We start from the raw sequence: 22,847 nt of genomic DNA, 5'->3' as shown, positions 1-22,847 counted from the left end.
TGCCTGGGAAAGCAGCTGAAGATGACTCAGGTGCTTGGGCCCCTGCCACCCACATGGGAGACCCGGATGGAATTCTGGGCTCCTGCCTTGGACCTGGCCCTGGCCCAGCTCTGGTCGTTGTGGCCATTTGGGGGAGTGAACCAGCAGGTGGAAGCTATCCTCTCTCTCTTTCTCTCTCTCCCTCTCTCTGTGACTTTCAAATAAATAAATAAATAAATAAAGCCCCCCCCCCCCCAGGGACACTGTTTGGAATGCCCACATCCCAAATAGGAGTGCCTGGGTTCTAATCCCAGGTCTGCTCCTAGTCCCATCTTCCTGCTAACATAGACCCTGGGAGGCAGTGGTGATGGCTCAAGTGACTGGGTTCCTGCCGCCTACGTGGGACACCTGCATTGAGTTCTTGGCACCTACCGAAAAAAAAAAAAAAAAAGAGAGAGAGAGAGAGAGAGAGAGCGAGATTGAAGGACTGGTGCTGTGGCATAGTAGGTTAAGCCTCCACCTGTGGTGCTGCCATCCCATATGGGCACCAGTTCAAGTCCCGGCTTCACCACTGCCGATCCAGCTCTCTGCTGTGGCCTAGGAAAGCATCGGAAGGTGGCCCAAGTCGTTGGGCTCCTGCCACCCAGGTGGGAGACCTGGAAGAAGCTCCTGGCTTCAGATTGACACAGCTCCAGCCGTTGCAGCCATCTGGGGAGTGGACCAGCAGATGGAAGACTTCTCTCTCTGCCTCTGCCTCTCTCTGTAACTGTCTTTCAAATAAATTTTAAAAAATTAAAATAAAGTTCATGGAAATGCACACTATTAGTGGGTATTGTAGCACAGCAGGTTAAGCCACAATTTGAGACACTCAGATTCTATATGAGGGCCTAGTTCAAGTCCCAGCCACTCAGGTTCCCATCAGCTTCCTGCTAACGTGACTCTGGGAGGCAGCAGTGATGGCCCAGTTCTTTGAGTCCCTGACACCCGCATGGGAGACCCCGTGGAGCTCCTGGCTCCTGGCTTTGGCCTGGCCCAGCCCTGGCTGCTACAGACATTTGGAGAGTGAACCAGCGGATGGAAGATCTCTTTCTCTCTCTCTTCCTTTATGTCATTCTGCCTTTCTTGTCCTTTTTTGTTTGTTTAAGATTATTATTTATATATTTGAAGGGCAGAGTTACAGAGAGAGAGAGAAAGAGAGAGAGAGAGAGAGGTCTTCCATCTTCTGGTTCACTCCCTAAATAGCTGCAACAGTCAGGGCTGCGCCGATCCAAAGCCAGGAGCCAGGAGCTTCTTCCGGGTCTCCCACGCAGGTGCAGGGGCCCACGGACTTGGGCCATCTTCTACTGCTTTCCCAGGCCACAGCAGAGAGCTGGATCGGAAGTGGAGCAGTCGGGACTTGAACTGGTGCCCACACGGGATGCCAACACTGCAGGTGGCAGCTTTACCTGCTACACCACAGCATCGACTCCCACTCTGCCTTTCAAAAAAATAAAATAAATTTTTGAAAAATGTACATTGTGTAAAAACTATACATGGATTTCAATTTTGTTGCCAAAATAAACATCTTTTAGTTCCATTTTCCGTGAACTTTTTTTTAGAATCTTCATACAATAACGCCATTTTATTCTCCTGAAATAATTTTCTCAGGCTCCAGGGCCTCGCCATATCTTTCTTTTGAGGCTCCTCCTCTCCTTCCTGCCTCTCAATTTTTCAGAATTCGCAGCGTTTGAGTTGGTCTGGGAGCTCACTGCTGTTATGACTTCTCTTTGGCACACGGTGGCGCTGGTGAGGCCCGGGCCTGCACATTCCCGAGCGTCTGCGGGGCCTGGGACACCCTAAACAGCTCATTATGGCGGGGTCAAGGAGGCAGGGCCAGAGGAGGATTTGGTATCACTGCGTGAAAAGCAGCCTTAATCTAATCTGCGTGCAGCTAAAAATGATCTGGCCTCTGCGCTTCCGGCCGCCTGCTTGACGTCAATTCCTGGCTCTCTGACCCACCCAGAACGGCATGCTGTTCCCACCTTGGTCCGCCTCAGGGCTCTCCCACCCCTGCACGTGGCGTCACGATTCCCCCAGTTGCTCAGAGGCCTGGACACGCCCGGATTCCTTCCAGAGCTCCGGATTCCATCTCCCCACCTGCCCCGGACTCACCCACTTCTCTCCCGACACCTGCCTGCCCAGATCCTCTCTGGCCTCCCGGGATCTTCCCACACAGCAGCCACAGGCACCTTCTTCAGCGTCACCAGCCCGGGGCTGTGCGTGCCGCTCAGAGCGGATTCTCAGGAATGGACTTGGTGGGAGTTGGGGCTGCCCACACTGAGCCCGCCCCCTCGCCCAGTGCTGCGTCTCGTGAGGACCCTGAAGGCCCATCAGAACCCCCTGCAGGGCTGGGGAGGGAGGTGTCCCTGGAGACGGCTCAGTAGCCCAGCTTTGCCCCTGCCCAGTCCTGCTTCGTTCCCAGGTGTGGATCCCGAGAGACCTTCCCAACCCACCTCGGGCTGTCACCTCCCTCTCAGTCTGTGACAGCTCGGCCGACCCGTGGCTGAGCTCCCTGCACTTCTGACACCCGCCCTCCATGCTGGGGGCCCTGGCCTCCTGTCTGAACTCATCTCCTGCTTCTCTGCTCCCCCAGCCGCCGCATGAGTCTCTTTCCATCCATAAACTCCGCAATTTCCTGTCGCAGGGCCTTTGCACTCACGGCGGCTTGAAGCAACAAGTGTTCTGAGATGCCATGGTGCTCCTTTGGAGGAGGGGACCTGTGACACTGGGGCTGAGACTAGGCTGCTAACAAGGATCACGAGAGTACCCCACGCCTGACGCTGCTGTACCCACAGAGGGCTCACCAAAAGTGGGACGGACGGTGGACAGATGGGTGGGTGGGTGCAAGGATGGATGGATGGAGGGGTGGGTGGGTGGATGGATGGAGGGGTGGGTGGATGGATGGATGGAGGGGTGGGTGGATGGGGGTGTTTGGATGGATGGATGGAGGGGTGGATGGGTGGATGGATGGATGGAGAAGTGGATGGGTGGGGGTGGTTGGATGATGGATGGATTGAGGGGTGTATGGATGGGGGTGATTGGATGGATGGATGGAGGGGTGGATGGGTGGGGAATGGTTGGATGATGGATGGAGGGGTGGATGGGTGGGGGTGGTTGGATGGATGGATGGAGGGGTGGATGGATGGGGGTGGTTGGATGATGGATGGATGGAGGGGTGTATGGATGGGGTGATTGGATGGATGGATGGAGGGGTGGATGGGTGGGGAATGGTTGGATGGATGGAGGGGTGGATGGGTGGGGGTGGTTGGATGATGGATGGAGGGGTGTATGGATGGGGGTGATTGGATGGATGGATGGAGGGGTGGATGGGTGGGGAATGGTTGGATGATGGATGGAGGGGTGGATGGGTGGGGGTGGTTGGATGGATGGATGGAGGGGTGGATGGATGGGGGTGGTTGGATGATGGATGGATGGAGGGGTGTATGGATGGGGTGATTGGATGGATGGATGGAGGGGTGGATGGGTGGGGAATGGTTGGATGGATGGAGGGGTGGATGGGTGGGGAATGGTTGGATGATGGATGGAGGGGTGGATGGGTGGGGGTGGTTGGATGGATGGAGGGGTGTATGAGTGGGGGCGGTTGGATGAATGGTTGGGTACACAGATGAATGAAGGGGTGTATGGGTGGATGGGTGGGTGGATGGATGGAAAGGAGATGAAATCTTTCACCTGAGATCACATAGACAACGAAGGGGACTTTGGGGTTTCCGGGCCCCTGGCCGGGCTACACTGTGATGATGGGATTACAGGCACTTTTTATTCCCTATTTTTTTTTTAAAACTGTAATGTTGGGGCCAGTGCTGTGGCACAGCCCAAGTTCTTGGGAGCCTGCACCCACCTGGGAGACCTGGAAAAAGCTCCTGGGTACTGGCTTTGGATCGGCTCAGCTCCCCCCACTGTGATCACCTGGGGAGTGAAGCAGAGGATGGAAGACCTCCCTCCCTCCCTCCCTCCCTCCCTCCCTCCCTCCCTCCCTCCCTCCCTCCCTCTCTCTCTCTCTGCCTCTCTATAACTCTGCCTTTCAAGTAAATAAATAAATAAATATTTTTTAAAAACTGTACCATTGGTAAAATTTGAACTAACTCATTCTGATACATATTTTGGGACCCAGAGGGTTACTTTCAGGCTCACAGTGGCCCAGGAAATAATCAGTCTGTGGTATCAGAGAGCTACAGGACTTCCAATCTTTAGCAGAATTCCCGTCAGAATCTAAGGAAGAGAAAGGAGACCACGTGGGTGTCTGGGAGGCATGAGGGAGGCCTGTGAGCACTGAACCCCACTTACCTCATCAAGGGTCCCCAGGCCCAAGCCAGACACCTGGGGTGGACTTTTTTTTTTTTTTTTTTTTTTTTTTAAGATTTACTTATTTGAAAGGCAGAGAGAGAGAGAGAGAGAGGTCTTCTATCTGCTGGTTCACTCCCCAGATGGCCACAACAGCCGGAGCTGTGCTGATCTGAAGCCATGGGGCCAGGAGACTCTTCTGGGTCTCCCACGTGGGTACGGGGGCTTAAGGGGGTGGGCCATCTTCTACTGCTTTCCCAGGCCATAGCAGAGAGCTGGATCGGAAGTGGAGCAGCCAGGACTCAAACCGGCGCCCATATGGGATGCCAGCACTGCAGGCAGGGGCTTTACCCACTATACCACAGCGCTCTTGACTGTGCTTACCTCCCCACCCAATGGCAAAGTTTTCCCCCTAACTCTGCCCACGTTCGTCTCTCACCTGGTCTTGCCTCCAGCCGCAGCCTCCTGTCCCCAGGTGCACCCAGCGTTGTTTCTCTGACCAAAGCTGTTCAGACCTGACTGTTTCTCTGGCCGGATGCCCCTCAGACCCACCAGGACACGCCCACCCGGGGCTCTTTTGCTCACGTGTTCTTCACCCTCCAAGGGCTCCCCCGGAAACAACCCCCGTTCCAGATGGCCACTCTCCTGTCCACTTCCTTCCCTCTCTCGTCTGTTCCCATTTCACTTGACAACTGTCCACCACCAGCACGTGAGGCCTAAGAGGGGAGGGACAGTTGTACCTTTCAGTGTACTGGGCCCAGCGCCTCTAAGGTACCGCACTAAGTCAGCACCTGGACAGCACCAGGCATGAAACCTCCTACTGACAGATACATGTTCTGGGGCCGGTGTCGTGGCACAGCAGGTTAAGCTGCTGCCTGCGACCCTGACGTCCCACGTGAGTGCCGGTCAAGTCCCGGCTGCTCCACTTGCTATCCAGCTCCCTGTTAACGTGCCTGGGAAAGCAGTGGAAGATGGTCCAATTACTTAAGCCTCTGTCACCCATGAGGGAGACCCAGATGGAGTTCCAGGCTCCTGGCTTTGACCTGGCCCTGCCCTGACCCGTGTGGACTTTTGTGGAGTGGACCAGTGGATGGAAGATCTCTTCCTCTTTCTGTAACTTTACCTTTCAAGTAAATACATTATACATTTTTTTTTTTTTTGACAGGCAGAGTTAGTGAGAGAGAGAGGCAGAGAGAAAGGTCTTCCTTCCATTGGTTCACGCCCCCCAATGGCCGCTACGGCCGGCGTGCTATGGCCGATGCACTGCATCTGAAGTCAGGAGCCAGGTGCTTCTCCTGGTCTCCCATGGGGTGCAGGGCCCAAGCACTTGGGCCATCCTCCACTGCACTCCCGGACCACAGCAGAGAGCTGGCCTGGAAGAGGGGCAACCAGGACAGAATCCGACGCCCTGACCAGGACTAGAACCCGGTGTGCCGGCACCGCAGGCAGAGGATTAGCCTAGTGAGCCGCGGCGCCGGCCTCAAGTAAATAAATCTTAAAGAAAAAATTGTGAGGATGAACTGAAATAACACCTGGAAGCTCTGTAGCACGAGACTGGCCAATGGCAGGGTCACAGCAGAGTTTGCTGGGATGGGACAGGGCCTCTGGCTGCAGGGAGACTGGCACAGGACAGGGGCCCTCCTGCAGCTGGACACCCAGGGCAAAGGTAAGAGAGGGCCTCAAGACTGGGCTTACGTCATGGCTCCCCCACTTCAGGGGCAGGCTGAGAATCAGTCGAATGATACTGAAAAGCATTTTGTCATCAGTAAAGCAAGAGACACGTGGCTGGTGTGGTGGTGCGACCGGTTAAGCTGCTGCCGGAAACACCAGCGTCCCGTATCAGAGTCCTGGTTCGAGTCCCGGCTGCTCCGATTCCGATCCAGTCCCCTGCTGATGCACCTGGGAAGGCAGGGGAGGACGGCCCCTGCCACTTATGTGGGAGACCAAGATGGAGTCCCTGGCCCTGACTTCAACCCGGCCCAGACCTGGCTGTTGTGGCCATTTGGGGAGTGAACCAGTGAAAGAAGACCTCTCCCTCTCCCTGTGTTGCTCTTTCAAAGTGAATAAATACATTTTTCAAAATAAGAGAATGAGGCAGTTATATGGAGAAGCCCGAGGTGTGTTAGGCAATAAAGGCCTGCGTCGCACACATTAAAATGCCCGTATCTGCATAGGCTCACTCTGAAATACTTTGCGCAACGCTCTAGCAGGCTTTCCGTAGTCTAACTTGCCCCTTGATGTCTGTCACAACGCCTCATCTCTCCCCTCAGGCCGGGCCGCTCCACACCAAGAATGTAAAAGGGTGGGGACCTTTGATTAGGTCGCTGATAAGACCAAACACCCAACACCTAGTAGGTGCTGAACAAGCATGTGTTGAATATGATGAACTGGTAACAGTGGTCATCCCCCAAGAAGAGGAACTGAGATTTGGAGGGTGGGTATGGCAAGGAGACCTACGCTTTAGTGCAAACCCTGCTGCACTTTATGTTATGTGTGTGTGTGTTAACTGGTAAAAATTCAATTATGGATTTAGGCCCTACCAACAGTGTGTGAGGACTGGAAGAAGTGACAACCATGGAGGATCCAGGGGCAGAGATGTCGGGTAACTGGCTGCATTGAAACCTACTAGCTCCGGAGCCCTGGAGCTACCTGGAGTCACCACTCTGCTGCGGAGCCTCCGACTGGGGCCCGGGCCTGCCAGCTTTGCCCAGTGAGACAGGACTGCCCACCCGAGCCTCTGTCGGACCTTCTCACTACAGTGAACTCCAAGGGACAGGCTCAGTTCTTTTAATGGGAGATTTTGATTTCGGTTGTATTCTGCAAGGCTTGACATAAAGGGGAATCCTGGGCTTGGGGATTCTTGTACAAGAACTTCACTGTCGAAACAGCCTTCATCTCCCTGGCTTTGTAAGCTGAAGGCACGGTACTCCCGAACCCTGTACTCCCAGAGAGCGAAACCCATCATTTCCTCTTCCAAACCTGTCGAGAGGTTTGGCCGAGTTGCCGGGTGTTCGTGGGGGGCGGGTGAAGGAGGGACCTGCGGGCACCGGGCCTGGCTAAAGGGTGATGGGCGTATTCCTGGGCGTCACCAAAGGCTGGCCCCGGTGCCTCCTGAGCAGGGCCGACTGGTGGGAGGCCCTGTGGGCCTGGACCACGTGGCCAACCCGGCGCTGCTGCTGCAGCCAGTAGAGCATCTCCACTTTGTCTTGCTTCATCTTGTCCAGGTAGCGCCGCCCCTTGAAGGTCACCGGCTCCCCAAAGACGGACTCGATCTCTTCCAGGAGGACGCCCAGCGCCGCCTCCAGCAGCCTGAGCTTCCGGCGGAGGTGGCTGCGGAACTGACCCTCCTCCAGGAGGCGGCTCAGGCCCCAGTGGCTCTTTTGGAAGAAGCGGTTAGGGTCGGAGGCCTGTCGCTCAAACCACTCCAGCCGCCCGAGCAGCGTCTCCCGGAGCCGGATGGGCTTCAGGGCCCGCTCCCAGGCACTCACCAACAAGGGCAGCTGCCTGAGACGGGCGTTGGAGCTGTACTTGACGGCCATGCTCAGCCGGTCCTGGTCCGGCACCTCGAGCACAAGCCACAGCTGCTCCAGTCGCTTCTGCAGGCTAAGGATCTTGTGGGGTTCTCCCAGGAGGTGGGTCTTCCCGGCTCCTAGCCTGTGCTTCAGCACCGTGCCCCAGTTCCACTGTCCTGGCACAAAGTCTGGCTCCTCGTCTGCCACCAAGGGGGGAGGGCGCTGAATCTCCAGGGGCTGCTGCACGGGCGCGGCCGCCTCCGCGAGGGCCTCCTCTTCGTACATGTGGAAGACGACGTGGAGGAAATCCGTCTCGCGGCTGGAGAGGTAGCTGAAGTAGTCGTCCACGGTCAGGGCGTTCTTCCACCAGTTCACCCACGAGTCCTTCTTCGGCCGCTTCCCCCAGGTTTTGCTCACCAGGGGCCATGTGAAGGCGGGCACGTTCTCGGGGCTGGGCTTCGGTTTGTCTGCTCTCTGGGAGTAAAGTTCGGCCAGCTCAGGGTTGATGACGCGGAACTTCTTGTCCTGCTGTAGCAAGCAGGAGGAGAGGAAGGCTGACCAGTCTCTGTCTGCCGCAGGCTCGATCAGCGGCCCTTGGTCCAGACGGAAGTGGTCGGTGGAGACGCGGCTCATCAGCTCCGCGTAGATCTGCCCGGTGCTGTTGCCGACAAAGGGGTCAGCATCCATTTCTTCCACGACTTTGGGATCCAGCTCGCCAGCCAGGTGGTTATACAGGACTCCAGCCTCCTCGACGTGGAAAGAACCCAAGACGTTCCGATCAGAGAGCCGCACGGCAGCCACCTGCACCACCACCTGACTTCCCAGCTTCACGGCCACGGTCACTGGCTGCGGGTGCAGTGGGGGGCCCCTGGGGGCCTGGAGGTCCCACTGTCTGGAGGCTTCTTCCTCCTGGAGGCTTCCCAGCACCCGCCGCAGCTCCTCCTGGCGCTGCGCAGCGGCTGGGCGGCGGGTGGCCACCCGCAGGAGCAGGGGCAGCCCTAGGTCCGCCTTTCGGTAGCGCGTCCACTCCAAGGTCATGTTCTTCATCATCTGCTTCAGATCGTGAGCCACGACGTCTCCCGTCAGCTCGGGCTGGCGCTCTACAGCCAACACCAGCGGAGTCAAAGGGCGGGCGGGCAGCGGGGGCAGCCCCAGCTCCTCTGCCAGCCTCCAGCCCTTGCGCAGACAGGGCATGGACTGGCCCCTCGGGAGCCGCAGGCTGCGAGGAGAGGCGCGGACGGGGGACGCCCTGTCGGTGGGCGTCGCGGACCGCCTGGGCGCCGGCTCAGGCTGGGAGAGGCTCGATTCCAGCTCTCTCTTCTTCCTCAGGGAGGGCAGCCAGCGCAGGGGCTTCCGCCTCTTCAGCTCCGGGATGGACTTCAACTCCTTCACTGGGTCCACGTCCGGCTCACTCAGCAGCTCGGGCGGGCGGCTGAGCTGGATGAGGTAGCCCAGCGACAGGTTAGAGCACGGCACCTGGCCGAAGCCCGTGCTGTGGGGCCCGGGGATGGGGCAGATCTTGAAAGCCCCGACCGGGCAGACGGGGCGCGGCTTCTCTGCCTGCTCCACCTGCAGCAGGGCCTGGAAGTCGGCGAGCAGGCCACGGTAGACCTTGGGGCTGGTGAGGAAAAGCGTGCAGTCCCTGGCAAGGCTGGCGGCCAGCCGGGTGAGGTTGGCCGACTCGGTGAAGATCCCCGAGGGGGTCGACATGGCCACCAGCAGGTGCAGGTAACGCAGGAAGAGCTGCTCGCTGCTGATCAGCACGTAGGACTCGAGCCGCCTCCGCAGCTTCTGGTTGTCGGTGTAGCTGAGACTGGGTTCGGCGGGAGGCTCCCGCCAGCTGCACTTGAGCTCGTTCAGGATGACCTGGATGAAACGGAGTCGGCTCTCGGGGGGCACCCGCGCCGCCTGCCCGCTGCCGGCCAGCAGCTTGGCCACCTGGCTGCACAGCGAGGCTACCGTCAGCTTCGCGTACGGCACGGCCTGCAGAAGCGAGCCCTCCTGCGGGCGGGGCTTTTGTGGTTTCTGGGGTTCTGGGGGCGTCGCCTTGCGTGGCGGGAAGAGCGACAGCGGACTCAACAACTGGTGGTAAAACCGCTGGAGCTCACGCTCCGGCGAATGGGACTCCATCTTGGCGCCGGCGGTGCCCGCCCGCCGGGCAGACGCGACCACACGGTTACTAAGGCAACCGGGGGCCCGGCGGCCCTAGTGAGCCTGCGCGGCCCGCGGCTGCGTACCCGCCGGACGTGGGGGGAGGGCCTTGCGTGCCTACGCACCGGGAGGCGGGGCTGAGGGCGTGGTTCCCAAGGCTCCGCCCCCTCCGCGGTTCTGTGCTGTGTGGCTGCTCCTTGGGTTCCGTGGGCCGGCGCCTCAGTCCCGGAATGGCTTCGGACTCGGTTGACGACGGGACCCTCTGCACGGTGAGGGTCGAGTCTTCGTGTGCAGCCTCATCGGGCCCAGAGCCTCGACGCCCCGGGGTGGTCGTTATTTCTAGAAGCGGGGAAGGAGCGGGCTTCTGGGGCGGGGCCTGGGGCCGCTAGGTTGAAATTGCGGTGCGTGGACAGCGGCCCCGCCGTGGGCTTCTGTGGGTGGCGGTGAGACCACGGCCCTGGAAGGAGCATGGGAAATCATGAAGAAGATTGAAGAGGGATCACGTGGGCAGTGTCCCCAGGAGTTTGGGGTGGTCATAGGGAGGGTGGGAAGCGGTCAAGCCGGACACGTGCCCCGCTGTCGTCGCCCTTGCAGCTGGAGTTCGCCGTGCAGATGACCTGTCAGAGCTGCGTGGACGCGGTGCGCAAGGCCCTGCAAGGGGTGGCAGGTAGGAGCCGGACAAACTTTTCTGGCGACTGTTCCAAGGAGGCTTCTGGGAGGGACCCAGCCAACCTCTTAGGCCCACGCTGCTCCCATTAAACAGATGCAAAAAAAACTAAAAACAGAGACCCGGAGGTGGAGCCTCAAGTAGTCTCAAGCCTGCCCTGCTGCTGTCCTGAACCCCAGGTATCCTGGAGAGTGAAGAGCCAGACTGGGCATAGCGGGCAGCCGTCGCCGGCAAACAGCGCCTGGGACAAAGCAAACAACCGTGGCTCTGGCCCACTTTAGGGGGAGAGAGAGAGAGACGGACAGACAGACACACTCGGTCTCTCCAGGATGGAGCTAGGGCCTTGGCAAGGAGGGTTTTGTTCCCTTCCCAGGAGTCCGTGGAAGGAGCTCCCAGCCCAGGAGTTGCGTCACACACTTATCCCTTGCCCTGACTTCCCTGTGGCTTGTTCTTCCTCTCTGACCCCTGAGCTAACCAAGGGCTGGCTTGGCGAGGTGCTGAGGTCCAGCAGCTGACTAATTGCTGCATAGCGGGGAGCGCACTTGTTGGGTGAGACTCGGGTAGGAACTCAGGAGGCGTCTGGCTCTCCGGCTTCATGGGAGACCCCAGTCTAGAGACACACACACACACACCCCCCCCGCATATGGCCTCTCCCTGACCTGGGCGAGAGCCTCCTGGGCGAGGGCGAGCTCCCTGGGATTCCGTTGCTCCCTCCAGTAGCCAGAGTGACTTTTTTTTTTTTTTTAATCATCTCTCAAACAAGGTAAAGTGAAAGGTGCGTGAGACTGTCTCCGGGAGTGCGTGAAGTCAGCCCCCAGCCTTCTGGGCGCAGGAGTGGCCGCAGGGCTCTCAGGGGCAGTGGGCACTCTGTAGACTCTTCCGGACATGCTGACTCTTGAACTTGACCCTGGTGGACCCTGTTGCGCTCCCTCACAGAGCTGGCAGCCCAGGGAGTGAAAGTGAACCAGGACTGAGAGCAGCTCCGTGCGAATTACTCTGGGGCCGTGAGGGTTGCTATGGGCCAGCGAGTTTTGGGGTGGGGGTAGGTCACATCCAGCCTGGAAACTGGGGGCCGCTGCTTAGGTTGCAGAATGTGTGGGTCAAGTGCTCGACCGTGGAGCCAGGCAGCCCGATCTGAGTTCCAGCCCTACAGTTCACTACAATGCAGCTCTGTGCAAGTGTCTTAGCCTCTCTGTGCCTTGGTTCCCGCCTCTGTAAAATAAGGACAATGGTAATGACCCACAGGGCCACGGTTCCCGTGGGTGTCGAATGAGTTAATAAAGCGCATCGCAGAGGGCCTGGAACAGTGGAACAGCTCTCAGTCAGCTTCATTGAGACGTTCTCGTACCGTAAAACCCAGCCGTCTCACGTGTACGACTCGGCTGTCCTCAGTCTAGTCACAGAGCTGTGGAACCATCACTTTGCACAGATCCCCTGTTTATCCCTTTCTGTTCCTCCCCATAGCCTGTTCTGAACATTTCATGCAAACAGCATCTTGTAACATCTTGTAGCATCGTGTGGTATTTCGTGACTGGCTACAGTGTAACATTTCAAGGTTCAGCCACGTTGTAGCATGTATCATACTGCATTGGTTTTCTTTTTCTAATGGGAGACACAGGGGCCAGGGGAGGCAGGGGGAGAAAGAGCACTCCCACCCACCGGTTCACTCTCCAGCTGCCGGCAGCTGCTAGGGCTGCACGGGCTGGAGCCCCGAGCTGGGAACCCAGGGCAGGTCTCCCGCCCGGCTGGCAGGGACCCAGCGACTTGAGTGGCCTGCATTAGCCGGAAGCGGAAGTTGAGAGCCCAAGCTGGGAAGTGAGCTTGTACACTCACATGTGGGCTGTGATTTATTTATTGGACAGTCGGAGTTATGGACAGAGATAGAGAGATAGAATCTTTCATCCACTGGTTCACTCCCCAGATGGCTGCAAAAGCCAGGGCTGTGACAATCCAAAGCTGGAGCCAGGAACCTCATCATGGGTGGGTGGTAGGGGCCCAAGCACATGGACTGTCTTCTGCTGTTTTTCCGGGGCCATTAGCAGGGAGCTGGATTGGAAGTAGAGCAGCCGGGACACAAACTAGTACCCATATGAGATGCTGGTGCTGCAGGTGGCAACTCTACCAGCCCTGGGATGTGGGCATCTTAACCTGTGTCTTAAGCCCTGGGCCAAGCACCTGCCCCTTTGTTCCTTTTTATTGCTGAGTAATATCCCAGCATATGGGTGCTACATGTTCTTTAGCTGATAGGCAGTTAGGTTGTTTTCAGCTTTTAGCCCTCGTGAATAATGTTGCTATGGATAGCACACTTTTAAAGAAACATTTTAAAAAGAATTTTCTGTGTTTCATAAGTTATAAGTAGGGGCCAGCATTGTGGCGTAGCAGGTAAAGCAGCTACCTGCGATGCCAGCATCCCATATGAGTGCTGGTTTGAGTCCTGGCTGCTCTACTTTTTTTTGTTTCTTTGTTTCTTTTCTTTTTAAGACTTATTTATTTATGTGAAAGGCAGAGTTACAGAGAGAGAAAAGGAGAGAGAGAGAGAGAGAGAGAGAGAGAGAGAGGTCTTCCATCTGCTGGTTCACTCCCCAAATAGCCGCGACAACTGGGGCTGGGCCAGGCCAAAGCCAGGAGCCAGGAGCTTCTTCTGGGTCTCCCACGTGGGTGCAGGGGCCCAAGGACTTGGTCCATCCTCTGCTGCTTTCCCAGGTGCATTAGCAGGGAGCTGGATGAGAAGTGGAGCAGCTGGGACTCCAACTGGCGCCCGTATGGGATGCCTGCACTGCAGACTGTGGCTTAACCTGCTGTGCCGCAGTGCCAGCCCCTGCTCCACTTCTGATCCAGCTCCCTGCTAATGGCTTAAGAAGGCAGTGGAGGATGGCCCAAGTGCTTGGGCCCCTGCACCCATGTGGGAGACCTGGATGAAGCTCCTCCTGGCTCCTGGCTTCAGCCTGACCCAGCCCTGGCCATAAGCCCATCTGAGGAGTGACCTAGCAGATGGTAGATCTCTCTCTCTCTCTCTCTGTTTCTTTCTCTCTCTATAACTCTGCCTTTCAAATTCATAAATACATCTATAAAAATAAAAGTTACAAGGAATGTCTCACATATAATGAGGACTCGGGAAAATCCCGAGGTGAGGTGACGTTATCCCCACTTTCCATGTAAAAAAGCAGACTCAGAGAGGTTAGGAGCTCACCCAGCACCGCACAGCTAGACAGCAAGTTCCAAGCTTGTCACGGGGAGACTGGAGAACGTGGACGTGGGGGGTCACGGTCTGTTCCTCTTCCCGCTGCTGCCCTCTGCCTTCTGTCTCTTTGCAGGTGTCCAGGATGTTGAGGTGCAGCTGGAGAACCAGATGGTCTTGGTGCAGACCACGCTGCCCAGCCAGGAGGTGCAGGCGCTCCTGGAAGGCACGGGGCGGCAGGCGGTCCTCAAGGGCATGGGCAGCGGCCAGCTGCGTGAGTGACCATGATGGCCCCAGTCCCTGCCTCTCCGCGGGGGAGCTGGCCCAGAGCGCGTACAGATTAACCACAGGACTCTTGGGCTCTCGGTGGGAGTGGCTCCGGGGAAGGCGTGAAAGTCGGATGAGACTTTTTTTCGATGCCCATCTCGTGCCAATGGAGGAGTGGGGCGGGGCTGGCTGAGATGGCAAGGCAGCCTGAACATCTGATTCCTTTCAGAGAACCTGGGGGCAGCAGTGGCCATTCTGGGGGGCCCTGGCACCGTGCAGGGGGTGGTGCGCTTCCTACAGCTGACCCCCGAGCGCTGCCTCATCGAGGGAACCATTGATGGCCTGGAGCCTGGGCTGCACGGACTCCACGTCCATCAGTACGGGGACCTCACCAACAACTGCAACAGGTAAGTCGGCCATGGCCGCCCGTGTGGCGCCCTCAGCTGCCGGCTGTCACGCCCGGTCCTCCCCGCCCCGTGAGCCACGTAGAGCCAGGCTGGGTCTACGGACGAGGAGACTGAGGTGCAGGGAGGCCAGGTGACTTGCCGGAGGCCCCAGAGCCTGTAGAAGGCAGAGTTGGGATTTGAATCAAGATCTGACCTTGAAGCCGCTGTCTGCAACCACTCCATTGCCCCCGCCGGAAGAGGAGGAGCCCCGTGGCATGGTGTTTGCTGGGCTGTGTGACAGTCAGTGCTGGATTCTTCTGCCTCCCTCCCCTGCGCCAGAAGCTCACCCAAACCCCGGCACAGAGTAGGCCTGCTCAGTGAGCGAGTGGGTAAAGCAGACGTAGACAGAGCGCACTGCCTGGCTGCGTTGCACTGCCCACTTGCTACCTTTCCTTCTTAGCTGTGGGGACCACTTTAACCCTGATGGAATGTCTCATGGGGGCCCCCAGGACTCTGACCGGGTAAGTGTCAGTCTGGGCTGGGCTTGAGCTGAGAGTGAGCCTGAGGTCGCCGCGGCAGGGCCGGCAGCTCTCGGGGCCTCTGAGTGGAACTCCCTCCTGGTGGGGTCTTTCGCTCTCCTCTCTTTGGTTCACTTTAAAAACGTTTGTTGACAACATTTGCGACCAACACTTTGGGAGATAGAACCTGGCACAGCTCGGTGCTTGCCCTTGTGGAGGTCAGGGTCTAAGGGGGCAGGTCACTGAGCTCTGGGCATGCAGTGCAGTGTGAGATAGCCCGTTGTGCAGTGAGATAGCCCTTGGTGCAGTGAGTTAGTCCTCACAGGAGCCCGATGGAGGCCGGGGGGTCCCCAAGGAGCGCCTGATCCATCCTGAGGGGCAGGAGCAGGGAGGGAGAGCTGCCCAGACGTCGGGGTGTGGAACGTGGTGGTTTTACTGAAAGGGCCTTCTTGATTCTCATTTTGAACCGGGAGTTATTTTCCCGTCTTTGGAGAGTCATATGGTATCTTCGTGGTTTTTTTGTCTTATCCAAGTGCAGTTGTACTGTTAGTCACTCAGTTGTTGGATTTAAATTGGCTCAATTTTTTTCTTAGGTAAATTAGTGTTTGGGTTTTTTTTTTTCTTCTTCTCCTTTTTTTAAAATTTTATTTATTTATTTGAGAGGTTGAGTTACAGAGAGGCAGAGGCAGAGAGAGAGAGAGAGGTCTTCCACCCGTGGTTCACTCCCCAAATGGCCCCAGCGGCCAGAACTGAGCTGATCCAAAGCCAGGAGCCAGGAGCTTCTTCCAGGTCTCCCACGTGGGTGCAGGGGCCCAGGGACTTGGGCCATCTTCTACTGCTTTCCCAGGCCAGCAGAGAGCTGGATAGGAAGAGGGGCAGCTAGGACTCAAACTGGTGCCCATATGGGATGCCAGCGCCACAGGCAGTCTTAGCCTACTGTGCCACAGCACCGGCCCCAGGATTTTTTCTTAAATATATCATGGAAAATGTCAAAGTAGAGGACTTGGTGTCCTGAAGTCTTATGTCCTGTCGTCCAGCATCAAGTTAACATTCACATCAGTCATACTTCGGCTGCGCCCGGGTCCTCCTCCACGCTTCTGCTAAAGCAAATCAAGACATCATTTCATTTGTAATCAAAGTAGACTTACAGACTTATCGTTAGCAAAGAACTTTGGTGTTACCACACTGAATGAAAAATGAGTAGTTGTAGCTATAAGAAGATTCTTAAGAAACAAATCGATGAAAGCCTGCCCAAAAAGGTTATTAAAGTCCTGTGAGACAGGCACTGTAGCCTGCTTTGTCCCGGTCACAGTGCAGAGTAGCAGATGCCAGAGAGGTGCCAAGGGCCTGTCAACACCACCTCGCTGGAGACTTTGTCCTCCGCGTCCTGTGGGCAGTGATCGAATGGGGGATGGGTTGCCTTCCCTCGGTGACTTCCTGTTTCTTAGCACCCTGTCCCACGACTGGTTTCAGCTCCTCCCAGCCGGTGGTATGTGTCCCTCTGCCCGTGCTGGACTTTTTTGTTTTTGTTTTTGTTTTTGTTTTTTTCCCTGAAAGGCAGAGATGGAGGGAGTGGGGGAGGTTGTCTTCAGTCCTCTGGTTCACTCCCCAAATGGCCACGACAGCCAAGGCTGGGCCAGGCCAAAGCCAGGAGCTTCATCTGGGTCTCTCACGTGGGTGCGAGACCCAAGCCCTTGGGCTGTCCCCCACTGCTTTCCCAGACATTATCAGGGAGCTGGATCAGAAGCAGAGCAGCCGGGACTTGAACCGGTGCCCACATGGGATGCTGGCGTCACGGGGGTGGCTTCACAACGCCAGCCCCTTGGTGGGCTTTGATATGTAAGCATCACATTATAATGGCCAAAGGATTTTGCTTCCTGTCCGGGGACGTGGGAGAGGTGTGTGTTTGTCCGGTGACTGGGCACAGCTGCGGCCCTGTGCTCTGTCTTAGTGTTCTGTCGCTGCAGCTCCAGAACTAAGAGTTTTAAACAATAAACCCTTGTTAGCTCACGGTTCCTCTGGGCGCCTCTGCAGTTGTCGCAGGCTACGCACGGGGAGGGTCTGCTCCGCGCTCACCCGTGCTGCTGGCAGCAAGCAACAGCGCCCGCCTGGCTCTCGGCCAGAGACTTCAGTCCTCTGCCACGTGGGCAGCCCACAGCACGTCAGCTGGCTTCCCTTGGAGCAGGGGAACACTGGGGCGAGAGGGAGTGCAGGACTGAAGCTGCATTCCTGCAACCTAGCCTGGGGGGTGCAGCCCCCACCCATCACGGGATGCCTCACTGAGGCCCTGAGTGACGGGCGGGAACCCGGCAGGTGAGGGGGGAAGGGCAGGCCCGGCAGAGGAACCTGTGGGGGCCAAGCCCTGGAGATACAAAACAGCAGGCAGTGTTTTCTCTAGAGCCAGCCCCAGCCCCACTGGGGACAGGGAAGCAGAAGGGGCTGTGGTCAGCAGCTGTCGCAGCCAAGCCCCGGTAACGCATGGAGGAAGCACTGAGCAAGAGCCGAGCCGCCAAGCCCGCCATGGCTGGCAAGTTTCTTGGATTTCAGCACCTGGTTTGGCCAGATGGACAGAAGTCGGCGTGCGAGTTTACACCAAGCCTGGCTGTCGCTCGCACGTCCCCTGACTGGTTTGCTTCCCTTCCCTTCCTCGGCTGCAGCCCCCACTCGTCATACCCGGCACTAGCGGGATTGCTGCAAGTCACCGAGCCCTGAAACCCTTCTTGGCACCCTGGTGCCTGAGGATTTAGACAGGGCCCAGCTTCTTGGTGTGACCTTGAAGGCCTCTCCTGGCCCAGTTCCACCTGCCTGTGTGCTGAGGGGAGGGGCTGGAGAGGCTGCCTCTTCCCGGCCCCTGCCCCTTCCCCCGGGTCAGCTGCCTTGGAGCCACACTGCCCACTCCCAAGCTCACTCCGGGGCTCTGGGTCACCTGCCCCCACCGCCTGATCTCCCTACCATGAATCGACACAGGGTGCCGTAACTGAACGTGCCAGGTGCAGGCGGCAGATGTCCCTCTGGACAACAAGATAAAGCACGGCGTATGCTCCTTGTGCCAGAGCGACGCGCTCTGCTCCTCAGCGGAGAGGCCTCGTGGCCCAGCCCGCACCGGCACAGGCATTTGCTCCTGCCCAAGGTGCCAGCTTGGGGACAGTCTATTTCTATCGCTGAGTCCCCCTGAGGGTGGTGACCACGTGTACTCCCAGGTCTGGGGGGCCTGGCAGACTTAAGGTGCCAGCTTGGGGACAGTCTATTTCCATCGCTGAGGGTGCCTGTGGCTCACTGATACGGTCCTGTCACCCCCTCCCCCCCCAAACACACTGACTGTTGTCCTCACCCTGCATCTCGTGATCGCTGTCCTGTTCCACATCTGGCTCCCCACCTCGCTGAGTCCCCCTGGGGGTGGTGACCGCGTGTACTCCCAGGTCTGGTGGGCCTGCCAGACTTAAGGCGCTTGGGAGCTTTGTGTGACCCTCGGTTTCCATCAGCTGAGGCAGCTCCTGGGGGCCAGGGCGGGCTTTTGGCCCCCTTGTGTTTCTTCTCTCTGTTCCTCAAAGCTGGGAACGATGGTCGGGAAAGCCACGCCTGGCTGTCTTCCGCCTGGGGGAAGTGAAGGCTTCCCAGAGTCGCAGAGCTGACAGGAGACTGGAGAGTGGGCTTGCAGAGAAGCAGGCCTGGGCTCACCGGGGCAGGAGGCAGGGCCGGCAGGCAGCCTGGTCGTCGGGGGGATGGAGCACGTGGAGGAGGGGCGGCTGTCCCCAGCTCGCTGTCATCCTGGCCAGGCCCTCGCAGCCAGGGAGGGAGTGTCCTTTGCCTTCCTTGATCCTGGGCCCCTCCCTTGACCCCACTAGCTGTGCCCGGAGGAGGGATCTGTTGCTTCGGGGGAGTGGGACGAGCAGCCAGGTCCCAGGAAGCCGGGGGGTGGCAGCTGCTCCCCTGGTGACCCCCCCCATGCCGGGTCTCCTTCCAGCACCGAGGAGACTTGGGCAACGTCCACGCCGATGCCGATGGCCGAGCCATCTTCAGGTTGGAGGACGAGCAGCTGAAGGTAGGGTGGGAGGAAGGGGGTGGTGGGCGGGGAGCCTTCCTAACAGTGTCACTGTCTGACCCTGTTGTCTCCCCTTAAGGTGTGGGACGTGATTGGCCGCAGCCTGGTTATTGATGAAGGAGAAGATGACCTGGGCCGGGGGGGTCACCCCTTATCCAAGATCACAGGGAACTCTGGGGAGAGGTGAGTAGAGCCACGCCCGGTGGGAGGCCACGCCGTGCTGCGCCAGCTGCAGCGCGGGGAGCCCAGGCCGGGCCCGGCTCTCACCGCGCCTTCTCCCTCAGGTTGGCCTGTGGCATCATCGCACGCTCCGCCGGCCTTTTCCAGAACCCCAAGCAGATATGCTCCTGCGACGGCCTCACCATCTGGGAGGAGCGAGGCCGGCCCATCGCAGGCAAGGGCCGGAAGGAGCCAGCCCAGCCCCCTGCCCACCTCTGAGCCTGTTACTAGGCTCCCAGCTGAGCACCTCCCACTTCTCGGGGAGCAGAGCAGGCAAAGGAGAACCAGGCGCAGGGATCGTCGGGTTGCTAGGGGGTTTGCTTGGCAAATTAAACTTTATTTTCATACGGAACTTTGTGTCAGTGGGTCCCTTACAGGTGTGGTGAACGTGATCTGCCTCTGCAGGCCCCATGCAAGGCTGTCTCTCAGCTCTGAGGCAGTCAGTCCTGGATTCAAAGCCACGCACTCCCTGAGGGTCCCTCCTCCTCCTCAGGCCATAATGAAGGGCCACAGATGTCATATATTTTTTTTTTCTTAAGATTTATTGATTGGAAAGCCAGAGTTACAGAGAGGCAGAAGGAGAGAGAGAGAGAGGTCTTCCATCTGCTGGTTCACTTCCTAAATGGCCACAGCAGCCGGAGCTATGCCAATCCAAGGCCAGGAGCCAGGAGCCAGGAGCTTTTTCCGGGTCTCCCACGCGGGTACAGGGACCCAAGGAATTGGGCCATCTTCCACTGCTTTCCCAGGCCATAGCAGAGAGCTGGAATCGAAGTGGAGCAGCCAGGACTCGAACCGACGGCCATATGGGATGCTGGCACTGCAGGCAGCGACTTTACCCTCTGTGCCACAGCGCCAGCCCTGTATTTCTGTCTGTGGCCTGCCCGGCCCCTCACTGTGGCTGACTGGAGCTATGCTGGCTCCAGCTATAGATCCTGCCTGTGGTTGGACCCATAGCAAGGGACTATGGGAACTGCCGGTGGGATTCTTCTCCCTGCTGACTTGACAAGATCAGAAAAAGGCCTTCTGCTGAGGAGAGGGTGGGGCAGACGCACAGGGGAAGCCCAGGGAGGCCCCACTGGCTCTGCTCCCTGGACCTTTCCTGAGGCCAGCTGCCCTCTGTCCGGGATTGACAAGACTTGCCCGTATCCTCCTGTGCCCCTCTTTTTAAAAAAACGAATCTGGCTGGAGTTGCTTTCTTTTATTCACAAGTAAAAGACTTGATTAATAAGTAAGTGGTTGGGGGCCGGCACTGTAGCATAGCGGGTAAAGCCACTGCCTGCAGTGCCAGCATCCCGTATGGGCACTGGGTCAAGTCCTGGCTGCTCCACTTCCAATCCAGCTCTCTGCTGTGGCCTGGGAAAGCAGTAGAAGATGGCCCATGTCCTTGGGACCCTGCACCCACGCGAGAAAACCCAGAGGAAGCTCCTGGCTTCTGGCTTCGGATCGGTGCAGCTCTGGCTGTTGTGGCCAACTGGGGAGTGAACCAGCGGATGGAAGACCTCTCTCTCTCTCTCTCTCTCTCTCTGCCTCTCCTTCCCTCTCTGTGTAACTCTGACTTTCACATAAATCAGTAAATCTTTTTTTTTTTTTAAAGTAGGTGCTTGGCACAGAGCTGGCGCACAGCCTGTGAAGGGAGCGGTGGCTGTGGTTGGACGCCCACACAGGGCCCCAGGAGGCAGGCCTAGCAAAGGGGCGGCTGCTGTGTGCGTCTGCTTTCCACTGCTGTCACAGAACACCCCAGGGGGGGCCAAGGAGAGGGCTTGACTTTGGCTCAAGTCCTGAAGGTCATTGTCCACATGGCCATCACGTGGCAGAGTCCAGCGGTGGGGCAGGAGACCGGGAGTGCAAGCGTCTGTGTACTTCTGTCCGTCTGATGATAAAGCCATCAAGAATGCTAATCCAGGCCGGCGCCGTGGCTCAATAGGCTAATCCTCCACCTTGCGGCGCCGGCACACCGGGTTCTAGTCCCGGTCTGGGCGCCGGATTCTATCCCGGTTGCCCCTCTTCCAGGCCAGCTCTCTGCTATGGCCAGGGAGTGCAGTGGAGGATGGCCCAGGTGCTTGGGCCCTGCACCCCATGGGAGACCAGGAAAAGCACCTGGCTCCTGGCTCCTGCCATAGGATCAGCGCGGTGCGCCGGCTGCAGCGGCGGCCATTGGAGGGTGAACCAACGGCAAAGGAAGACCTTTCTCTCTGTCTCTCTCTCTCTCACTGTCCACTCTGCCTGTCAAAAATAAAAAAAAAAAAAAAAAAGAATGCTAATCCAATAGGATCACTTCCTCAAGGCCCCACCTCCCAAATACGGTGATTGGATTCAGTCCGACCTTCTTAGTTGAATCATTAACGTAAGACTTTGGGGACTAAACTCCAGAGGGCAGGCGGGTGAAAAATATTCGAACCATAGCAGCCACTAATGAAGGAACAGCACGTGGGGCCTGACTCAGGGCTTCCCCCGTCCTGTCTCCCATCCTGCACCCTGCTGCAATGCATCGGGCTTTCCTGTCCTTGATGAAGCTGCGTTTACAGCTGGGTGAGCTGACTGCAGACTTTGCCCCTGACCTGCCCTGTTTTGCCACATCCACCTCTGCTGGCTGTTTCCCCGTTTCTCCTGGTTCCTAGGAGCCAAAGCCTTCTATTTTTTTTTAATTCAATCCATTTTTAAACTTTTTTTTTTTTGACAGGCAGAGTGGACAGTGAGAGAGAGACAGAGAGAAAGGTCTTCCTTTGCCGTTGGTTCACCCTCCAATGGCCGCCGCGGCCGGCGCGCTGCGGCCGGCGCACCGCGCTGATCCGATGGCAGGAGCCAGGAGCCAGGTGCTTTTCCTGGTCTCCCATGGGGTGCAGGGCCCAAGCACCTGGGCCATCCTCCACTGCACTCCCTGGCCACAGCAGAGGGCTGGCCTGGAAGAGGGGCAACCGGGACAGAATCCGGCGCCCCGACCGGGACTAGAACCCGGTGTGCCGGCGCCGCTAGGCGGAGGAACTTTTTTTTTTTTAAGATTTATTTTGGGGGCAGTGCTGTGGCATAGATGGTAAAGCCACCACCTGTGGTGCTGGCATCCCGTATGGGCACTGGTTTGAGTCCCGGCTGCTTCACTTCTGATCCAGCTCTCTGTTATGGCCTGGGAAAGCAGAGAAGCCCCTGCACCCACGTGGGAGGCCCGGAGGAAGCTCCTGGTTCCTGGCTTCGGATCAGCCCTGATCCGGTTGTTGGCAGCCATTTGGGGAATGAACCATAATATGGAAGACTCTCTCTTGCTCCCTGCCTCTCGGTAACTCTGCCTTTCAAATAATAAATAAATAAATCTTTATAAAAAAAAAGTTCACTATAACAAAAAACAGACACGCACAAGAAAATATGCCTTTCTTCTGAAAAAAAAATTATTTGAAAGGCAGAGTTAGAGAGAGAGTGAGAGAGAGAGGTCTTCCATCCTGGTTCACTCCCCAAGTGATTGCAATGGCTACAGCTGGGCCGATCACAAGCCAGGAGCCAGGAGCTTCTGGGTCTCCCACGTGGGTGCAGGGACCCAAGGACTCGGGCCATCTTTCGCTGCCTTCCCAGGCGCATTAGCAGGTAGCTGGACTGGA

The 22,847-nt window shown here is 57.7% G+C and overlaps 2 protein-coding genes and 1 long non-coding RNA gene across 3 annotated transcripts; 2 read left to right on the top strand and 1 right to left on the bottom strand.

The window, feature by feature from the left end:
• Positions 1-1,686: 1,686 nt before the first annotated feature.
• On the top strand, positions 1,687-4,006 carry LOC138846250 (uncharacterized). Its single transcript, XR_011383716.1, has 3 exons — positions 1,687-2,440; positions 2,663-2,851; positions 3,838-4,006. It is a non-coding gene; the product is annotated as an uncharacterized lncRNA (long non-coding RNA).
• Positions 4,007-7,102: 3,096 nt separating this feature from the next.
• On the bottom strand, positions 7,103-10,058 carry CCDC87 (coiled-coil domain containing 87). The gene has a single exon (XM_002709250.5). It carries the CDS (start codon positions 9,960-9,962, stop codon positions 7,377-7,379), a length of 2,586 nt encoding a protein of 861 aa, XP_002709296.2. The 5' UTR covers positions 9,963-10,058; the 3' UTR covers positions 7,103-7,376.
• A 38-nt stretch (positions 10,059-10,096) lies between these two features.
• Positions 10,097-19,612, top strand: CCS (copper chaperone for superoxide dismutase). The gene is made up of 8 exons (XM_002709232.5): positions 10,097-10,252; positions 10,578-10,650; positions 13,965-14,102; positions 14,325-14,502; positions 14,942-15,002; positions 18,964-19,041; positions 19,121-19,224; positions 19,326-19,612. Exons 1-8 carry the CDS (start codon positions 10,214-10,216, stop codon positions 19,477-19,479), a joined length of 825 nt encoding a protein of 274 aa, XP_002709278.2. The 5' UTR covers positions 10,097-10,213; the 3' UTR covers positions 19,480-19,612.
• The last annotated feature ends 3,235 nt before the right edge of the window (positions 19,613-22,847 follow it).

Source organism: Oryctolagus cuniculus, chromosome 1 (genome assembly GCF_964237555.1).
Source record: "Oryctolagus cuniculus chromosome 1, mOryCun1.1, whole genome shotgun sequence".
Lineage (NCBI taxonomy): Eukaryota > Metazoa > Chordata > Mammalia > Lagomorpha > Leporidae > Oryctolagus > Oryctolagus cuniculus.
The sequence above is the reverse complement of the archived record's forward strand: the minus strand, read 5'-3'. Positions and strand labels throughout refer to the sequence as shown.

Coding starts and splice junctions, on each gene's coding strand:
- CCDC87 (XM_002709250.5), bottom strand. CDS start 9,962: ATGGAGTCCCATTCGCCGGAGCGTGAGCTCCAGCGGTTTTACCACCAG.
- CCS (XM_002709232.5), top strand. CDS start 10,214: ATGGCTTCGGACTCGGTTGACGACGGGACCCTCTGCACG. Junction 19,042..19,120: donor TGGAGGACGAGCAGCTGAAG/GTAGGGTGGGAG, acceptor TCTCCCCTTAAG/GTGTGGGACGTGATTGGCCG. Junction 19,225..19,325: donor ACAGGGAACTCTGGGGAGAG/GTGAGTAGAGCC, acceptor CTTCTCCCTCAG/GTTGGCCTGTGGCATCATCG.